This window comes from Pseudophryne corroboree, chromosome 1, assembly GCF_028390025.1.
Source record: "Pseudophryne corroboree isolate aPseCor3 chromosome 1, aPseCor3.hap2, whole genome shotgun sequence".
Lineage (NCBI taxonomy): Eukaryota > Metazoa > Chordata > Amphibia > Anura > Myobatrachidae > Pseudophryne > Pseudophryne corroboree.
Window position 1 is genome coordinate 263,879,925 of NC_086444.1, and position 9,282 is coordinate 263,889,206.

Consider the following 9,282-nt stretch of genomic DNA (forward strand, 5'->3'; position numbering starts at 1 on the left):
TGTGTGTTATAAGGGACAGTGATTATTTTAGATAGTTACATTGTTATTGCTTTTTGTTTGCAGCATGTTAGATTTCAAGGGTTCCCCAAATGGTAAGGCAATTTCAGATAACACTTCTTTTAGTGTGTGTGTAGTGTATGTGAGTCTTGGGCTGCTTTTTTTCAGATCATGCTTGACTGTGTTCTTGTATCCACTAAGTATTATTACAGAAATAACTCACAGAATTATGTAGTCCAAGCGACTGATCTCTCCAGTATACAGTGTTATGCTAATTAAAGAGGGCTGAAGATGGACATGTATCATTAATGCGAACAAATGCATTTAGGCTGGTGTCACACTACCTATAGTATTTACAGGCTAAAAATAACCCAGGGTGTTCTGAATCTCTTGTAGTTTTATTCAGTTTTAAAAACTTTCCTCTGTTCACTTTGCTTGCTAAGACAATGGCTCAAGTTGTATATGAGCTTCAGAGTGATTCTGCTGGTAAAACACATGCACATGAGGGGAGCACCTAAAGTACATGAGGGGAGAAGGCCCTTCTCTTGCAAGCTTACAATTGAAAGGGTGAGGGGCTAACAGACTGGGATGACACAGGAGAGGAAGACCATGAGCGTGGACAAGAGGGTTAGGAGGAGAGTTGGCTGGGTTTGGTGAAGAAGTACGTCGATGAGATGGGCAGCAGCAGTGAGGATAGATTGGAGTGGAGAGAGGCGCATGTCAGGGAAGCCTGAAAGGAGGAGATTACAGTAGTCCAATCTGGAGATGACCAGTGAGTGGATGAGTGTTTTAGTAGCGTCCTGGGTGAGAAAGGGTCTAAGACTCCTAGATTTGTGAGAGGTACTGAATGTGTGGTTTGAAGGAGATGGAAGAGTCAAAGATTACTCCAAGACAGCGCACTTGGTGGCTAGAGGAGATAGTAGTGGCATCAATAGATAATTAAATTGTGGGGGGTGAGTTTGTGCAGGAGGGAGTGAAGATAATCAGCTCAGTCGTAGACATGTTAAGTTTAAGAAAGGACTGGGAAATCCAGGAAGAGATAGCAGATGATATTGTAAATCAAAAGCGCTAATGAGCTCACCTAAAGAGGATGTGTATAGAGAGAAAAAGAGAGGCCCGAAAACAGAACTTTGGGGGACACCTACTGGTAGAGGAAGTGTGTGTGTGCGTGTGTGTGTGGGGGGGGGGAGTCATGAGAGGAGACAGAGAAGGAATGGTCATACAGGTAGGAGGACAGCCAGGAGAGGGCGGTATCATGCAGACCAATGGAGTAAAGGATTTGCAGGAGGAGGTGGTCCACAGTGTCAAATGCAGCAGAGAGGTAAAGGAAAAATAAGCAGAGAGTAGTGGCCAGTGAATTCAGCTTCAAGGAGGTCATTACAGACTACTATCATGAGGCCAGTTTCAGTGGAGTGGAGAGGACGGAAACCAGACTGGAATGCAATGAGTTGGAGGAAAGGCAGTAAGGCAGTTTTAGACTATACGTTCAAGGAGTTTGGAGGCAAAAGGGATGAGAGAGATGGGTCAGTAGTTGGAGAGAGTGTATGGATCAAGGTTAGTTTTTTTAAGAATAAGGGAGACAAGAGCATGTTTGAAGGCAGAGGGGACAGTACCCGATGAGAGGGAAAGATTGAGGAGATGGGCAAGATGAGAACATGCAGAAGTAGAGAGGTAGCGTGAGAGGCGGGAGGGGATAAGGTAAAGTGGAGAGGTGGTTGGGGATGAGAAACGAATGAGGGCCATGACTTCCTTATCAGATACAGGGAAGAAAGATGTAGAGTTGGTAGGAGGGAACGAGGAGGAGGAGGGGGGGGCAGGAAATGGAGGAGGGGGGTTGCTCAGGGTCTGGTGTAATGTGATGTCCTGTTGTATGGAGTCAATTTTGGATGTGGCAAGAGCAGAGAGTGAAGAGGGGAGTTGAGGCGGGGGTGGGCAGATGAGTGAGTTAACAGTGGCAAAGAGGCGCCAGGGGTTTGAGCACTGGGAGGAGATGAGGTTCTTGAAGTATTATATTGTTTAGAGAGGGAAAAGGCAGCACAGCAGGATGAGACCCTAAATATGTTGAACTCGTCAAAAGTACTTTTGGGGGCTCTTACAGATCACTTATACTTTTGAAGACCTCCCAATTCTGCTGAACTCCATAAATATTGCATGGCCTGCTATGCTGCTACTTACGCTCTTGTCTTGGTATACTAAGCAAACGTCTGCCAACATATTTTTGAATGGTAAACGGATGCTGTCTTGTTCCCACTATAACCACATGCATCTCTACTTCTTAGGTGAGAACCAAACATGAGTTGAACTAACTCCCTTACAAAGCAACAAACTTTACATAGTTCTAATATTCTAAAATTAACGCATACAGAAGACATGATTCTAAATACACAAACTAGGGAGAAGAGGCAAGTTTGTATAAGCTGCGTGTGTTGCTGTCCTGTTGCTGTTTCTGCACCTTTATGCTTACTGAAGTAATTGCACTGGAGTGTATATATTCTCACCTCCATCTGTGTGTAAATGCATTCATTTTGGATGAATACATGTGAAAATGTGATAAATACTGTATGCGGAGGCAGTGTGAGAGAAATCTGAGTTTAATGGAGCACATTTTATTTGGAACCCTTGCAAGCCCTCTAGAATGTATTGGTTCTAGCCTGATGGTTTACGTACTCCTGATAGGCTATCTGTGCATATATGCAGTGTCTGTACAGTGCATATGCAGTTCTGTCTCTATTTACGCAAGACGTGTCTATGGGATTAGCATATTGCACAGCCGCTGCGTACAAAGTTGCAGCGGATGTGAAATAGTGCCCATCTGCAGATGTAGCCACCTTTATCTTGACTGGCTGAGGCGTTTGTCCCAATCGGGCATATGCAGCGTATGTCTGAATAACCAATAGCACCATTATTGATCATTCTCACAGAGACTTGTATGCCTTCTAGAAGGTGAAAATGACCAAACCCTATCAATGATAAAGCTAGTTGGGCATCTCCGGACCTGGGAGTAACTATACAATCAGCAACTGCAGAATATTTTGAAGTTTAAAAAAGTGAAAATTATTTAATGATTGCTAAAACTCAGGTAGATAAGTGGCTTTTTAGAAGTGGTAAGCACAGCCATGGTGTGAATATTCTTATACATTTGTATTAATTGTAGTACTTCATTTTTGTTTTGTAACAGAACCCACCATGAGTCTTGCCCAGGTTGGATTCAACAACAACTGTAAATCCAGCCAAGATCTCTATGACCTTCCAAAGAACAGCCACATTCCATGTCATTATGACCTGCTACCCGTTCGGGAGAGCACGCCAGACACTAAGAAAGAGTGAATGACAGCAGCAATCAATCAAACAGCAATATACTGAGGCTGACTTCTACTGAATTGGACGCTTACAATCTCTAGACTGATGTCCAGTGTGACTACCGTTCTCAGCAGTAAATGACTACCAACAAATCTGGAAACATTGTTTGGCAAGCAACAGTCAAGGACTTAATAAGAAGACTATATGATTTAGCGACAGAGGAGCAGCTGACAAACAAGGATTAAACTCTCCTCTGTGCTGTATAACAATAGGGAGACTATTTCCAGTAATAGAAACACATACTGTACTGTACCACTAACCGTTATTTACAGATCTGGAGATGTTTCATTCCAAGGGGTCTCGTTGTTCAGTTTTAATTTCTACAAATGTAAATTTATTTTTCCAAAAACTTTCACCCAGTTGTGTCCTCCAACAGATATACAGGTCTGTGAGTGTTAAGGGGTTGAAATGACCACAAGACAACTAAATAAGAAAACTGGAAAACCACATCATAAACCACTACATTCTGTGAAATGTTAATCTGTGTTTAGGCTGCGTGTGGATCTGTGTCTGTGTGTGTGTGTGTGTAATACCCACCCAGAAATTATTTCTAAATAATGTACTTCCAGTGTGGGTTATATTTGGGATATTTCAGTGTTCAAAACAGTGGTAACGTCAGTTAATGAGGCAATTAGGGGTGAACTGGACATAGGGATCACCGGGAAGATTCCAGGTGGGCCAATGTGCATGTGGGGGCTTGTTTTGTTTGTTGACATGTGAGAGGTGGTGTGCCGCCATGATTACACGATATACCTTTGGTGCTGCCCATGTCAGGCCAATTCTACACATTTTTTCAGGGCCACCTTCAGTTTCCAATCCGCCCCTGGAGGCACTATTTAGTTAAGTACTTTATTTCAGGTAATACTGAAGGTGAACGATAGCTTTTCATAACTGGAAGAAAATACTACTTAGTCAGAGAGTAATTTTATAGTTGTCCTTTACCACCGAACTTGGAGCTGGCAAGCGAGTAGCCATGGATGTCATAATTGTGACTTATAAAGTGTCAAGAACATTTTCTATTAATGGGCATTTGTTGTAGACAGATTAAAACAATTACAGTGATAACATCTATCGTAAACTCCATTATACACGAGCAAGCATTCTACAGCTTTATTTTTAATACACTGTACTTCTATGTAAGCTACAAGGCCCTTCACATTTTTACATGGCAGCCGGCATTCACTATGAGGTGTTATTACACTGTAATTTGTTGTGTTCATGCTGCATCCTCTGAAAAGGCATTGATGTGTCTATTGAATTATTTTTAATTATTTTTTACATACACATCTTTTTCATGTACCTTTGCTTCTCCTTCTAGTATACCTGCATACACACACTCACATTGCAGGCAATCATTTTGTGGACTGAACCAGTATTTAGCTCACCAATACACAGTGTAATTCAGACCTGATCGCTAGGCTGCGTTTTCTCACAGCCTGTGATCAGGTCCGAACTGTGCATGCGTATGCACCGCAATGCGCAGGTGCGTGGGACGACTGCACCGGGCAACGGTGCATAACATCGGGATGGTGCGAAAAAAGCGCAGGATCGTTTGCAAAGAGATTGACAGGAAGAGGGCGTTTGTGGGTGGCTACTGACCATTTTCAGGGAGTGTCTGGAAAAGCGCAGGCGTATCCAAGCGTTTTCAGGGAGGGTGTCTGACGTCAAATCCGGTTCCGGACAGGCTGAAGTGATAGCAGCTGCTGAGTAAGTCCTGGGCTGTGCAGAGACTGCACAAAATCAGTTTGTGCAGCTCTGCTACACATGCGTTCACACACTTGCACAGCTCAAATACCCTCCCCCTGTAGGCAGTGACTATCTGATCGCAGGACACCAAAAATCGCTGCCCAGCGATCAGGTCTGAATTAGGCCCACAGTCTTATAAATATTGGTTCAGCCAGAAAATGGATGCCACTACTGTAAGTAGACGACAGATAAACTTCATCGGCCTGTATGAACTAGTCAGACTGTAGAATGATGACAATCTGAATTGTTCACAAAGATTTGTCATTAATCATTTTAAAGTAGTAAGTAGTGCATCCGTACAATGAACAGTAGGGACATTTTGGGGAGAAGGTAAAGCTGTTTTTTTTTAAATAATTTTAATATTGTTATATCCCAGTAAGTATTATAGGAGTGAAATCAGGTGGGTGTACAGGTAAGTTGATAAATGCATGTACATTATACAGTATATGAAGGCATGTCCTGTAATCTTTAGTGGGGGTTCCACAATATTAGTCAGACAACTCATATGGTACTGATGATATGACCTACAGGAACAGGAAATCACTTGTAATAAAATGCGGCTTTCTATTAACTTTCAGTATTATTGAAAATATTTTTTTGTTTGTTTTTTGAATGCCAAATTTTTCTGCATATGTTTGAATGATTTATTATGTGTTATGCAAGATGCATATCAGCAACTATTTCTGGTTATTGTTTTTATTGTTACTATTTCTTCAGTGGTTGTGTAGTGAAACTGACGAGTGCTGTTAATTATCAGTGTTAATAATATACTTTTTTTTACCTTAGTCGTGTCAACATACATGTTGTAAAAAATAAGCCTCCTGTGTAGATTATGTTTTATGCTAAGGAACCGAATAATTTCTGTGCATACTTGCTAAAAAGGCACCTTTTTATTTGTTTTATAATTTTCTTTTATAGTGAACTTAGAGACTTTATGCTTTATGCTTAAGCAGGTCTTTTGCATAGCTCTTAAAATATTATTATACTTTTAACTATTTTTTTTGCTTTTATAAGAATATTACATTTAGTTGTTTGTATGATCTGTTTGCTCAGTCAGTTTAGCTTTGATTGTTCATGTTAAATAGTGAAAGCTAATATCTGGCTGCTATGGGTTTGTGCGTACAGTATGCACACCTTTTTACTTTCTTAAGCTAGGTACACACGATGAAGTTTTCTGCCACTGGAAGGTCCCGATATCTGCGCTACACTGTAAGCGTTTTTTTATGTTTCATATTTTCTGCCACACCACATGAAATTTGCTTATACCTACAAGGAGATTATGTAATCATGATAAACCATCGAAAATATGGCAAGCTTATCAGGACCTTTTGGCTGATATTTTCTGTCACGACCGATCGGATAATCAAACCCAAACGTTTCATGACGTTTTATTGGCATTTGGTCAAAGTGCTCATGTCTACACACTGCACAATAAAATAAGCCGGTCACCTGATTATTGGCAAATCGGCCGCATAATTATACAGTATGTACCTAGCTTTGGTAATAGCTTCCAAGGACAACAGTTAATTCTGTTTATGTTGTGGCTTTGCAGAATATGTACAAACTGTAAAATGGAGGAAAGTGATCAGAACACATTTATAAGGCATAACAATAACAACTACTTTGAAAACCTTGTGCCTGTTCCACATTATAAAGGTGCTGATGAATGAGTGGAATTCATGTCACTACACTGTTTATTATTTAGATGTAAATGTGCAAGTAACCTACAAACAGTGAGGGCAGACATTTTGAGGGCTGAACCAATATTCTTCATATAGTAGCTTATCATTTCACAAGGAACCATTTCACTACTAACCATTTATGATTCCTAATGAATTGATGAGCAGTACTGTAAAAAATTACAAATTTAGTCCTTAAAATGGCTGCCTCTCCACAGCAACTTATTTACAACGTGCATTGGAGCGTAGCACAATATATCTCGGCTTTGCATCATGGTGCGTGTATGGTCTTCCCAGTGCACATCAAGTTGCAAGCTTATTTTCTGCTTTCAGAATTTGCAATATAGAAATGCGTCCAGTTTAACAGGGACTCAGCCATGCCCCCAAGAAGACTTGGTCATGCCCACTTTAACGGTGCACAATTTATGTAAAGCCACAGCAGGGCCAGTTTAAGGTTTGTGGGGGCCCCAGGGCAACTAATTTGTGGGGTCTCTTCCAATAAAATTGTTGAAATTATATATTGGCGATGTTACTAATAAGTATAATGTGTAAATGTGTTGAACACACTGTAGTGCCCCCAGTTCATATTATGTCTTAAAGAGCCCCCTGTTTACATGATGCACCCCATGGTGGTGTTGTAGTAGTTTGTGCCATAAGTGGGGGGCCCTGGATGACCAACCCAGTTGCCCAGTTAATACAGCTCTGAGCCCCAGTATTAACAATTGAGTCTGGCCATCTATATTGTGCAAAGTCCACAAAGAAATGCCTAGTTTTGCAAAGGTGCATTGCAATGGCATAGAATGCATCAAAATACAAATACAGGGAACATTGGGAATACAGGAAAAATACCTGAACGTTGCCTGCTAAGACTTCAAAAAAGTCAGTTCCCGTTCTGGAGTGGAAATACCCCTCTGCACGGCTAGTGCTTCCCCAGAAACATGCCTTCTCCCCTCCTTTATCTCATTTCAATAATGCTGCAAAACAAGCACCAGTGCACCTATTCTGTGCTTTCCAAATAACGCCCTGATTCCACCCAACTTCTCCTATAGATCAGGGCCATCCTAACATATAGGCATACTGGGCAGCTGTCCAGGGACCCACAATTTTAGGGGCCTTTGAGCAGGGGCAGGTGATGGTTACACAATTAGAGCGGTTAGGCAGAATTCTCTACCTACCTCTCAGCCTACAGCCAGACAGTGAACGGCTGTCAGCATGCTGATTGGTGGATGGCTGGTGCTATTCACCAATCAGTACTGACAGCCGTTCACTGTATGGAAGCATTTGGAGAGACGTTGTGGGACCTCAGGAGAGGCATGTTGTGATTTTATTTAATTAGTTTTCGTGAATGAGTGTATAGGGGCCCCAGCAGAGCCGGCCCTAACCAATATGATGCCCTAGGCAAGATTTTGGCTGGTGCCCCCTAGCACCACCGCTGGTTCCGCCTCTGACCTTGCACTTCTTTCCCAGCACCATCACCCCTCATCCATAGCAGTTCTTATTTTGGTGTTTGTACCCCTCAATTTTAAATAGGAACAGTTCACACATTTGGCGCACAGCCCAAAAAGGGGTGTGTTTTTGCTGGCAAGGGGCATGTACACACAATAGTAACCCCAATTCCAATTAAGCCACACAGTACTGCACTTTATTCACATTTGATCATGCGATACTCATATTACATCCCACAGTATTATCACTTTACCTTATAAACGTCACAGTAGAGCCCCTTATTCACCTTACATCACAATGAATTGCTCCTTATTCACATAACGCCACACCCTTTCTATATGCAACGCCACATAGTAGAGAACATTAAACACATAATGCCACACAGTAATGCCCCTAACACATATGAGATACATTATTAATGTCCTTATAAACATAATGTGCCTTACACATTATGACAACCTTTATTAATGCCCTTTTACACATAATGTCCCTTACACATATGCCGCACATTATTAATGCCCTTATACACATAATGACACACATAATGCCCCCTACACATTTGCTGCACATTATTAGTGCCCCTATACACATAATGACACATACAGTAGTACCCTGTTACACATATGCTGCACATTATTAATGCCCTTATACACATAATGACACACATATTGGGGGTAATTCCAAGTTGATCGCAGCAGGATTTTTGATAGCAACTGGGCAAAACCATGTGCACTGCAGGGGAGGCAGATATAACATGTGCAGAGAGAGTTAGATTTGGGTGGGGTGTGTTCAATCTGCAATCTAATTTGCAGTGTAAAAATAAAGCAGCCAGTATTTACCCTGCACAGAAACAATATAACCCACCAAAATCTAACTCTTTCTGCACATGTTATATCTGCCTCCCCTGCAGTGCACATGGTTTTGCCCAGTTGCTATCAAAAATCCTGCTGCGATAAACTTGGAATTACCCCCATTGCCCTTACACATATGTTGCACATTATTAATGCATTTTTACATGACACACATAATACTCCTTACACATATTCTGAACACT

General features: G+C 41.5%; 1 protein-coding gene across 3 annotated transcripts in view; it reads left to right on the forward strand.

Annotated features, from left to right (window-relative positions):
* The window catches only part of MEGF10 (multiple EGF like domains 10), a 183,335-nt gene extending 174,409 nt beyond the window's left edge, over positions 1–8,926 (forward strand). For 2 of the 3 annotated variants that reach the window (XM_063964243.1, XM_063964244.1), the window contains exon 24: positions 3,176–8,926. In XM_063964243.1, coding sequence (XP_063820313.1) covers positions 3,176–3,324 — 149 coding nt within the window. In that variant the 3' untranslated portion in view covers positions 3,325–8,926. Of the gene's footprint in view, positions 1–63; positions 93–3,175 lie in introns of all 3 variants that reach the window. The other variant, XM_063964245.1, reaches the window with a different exon arrangement.
* Positions 8,927–9,282: the final 356 nt, after the last annotated feature.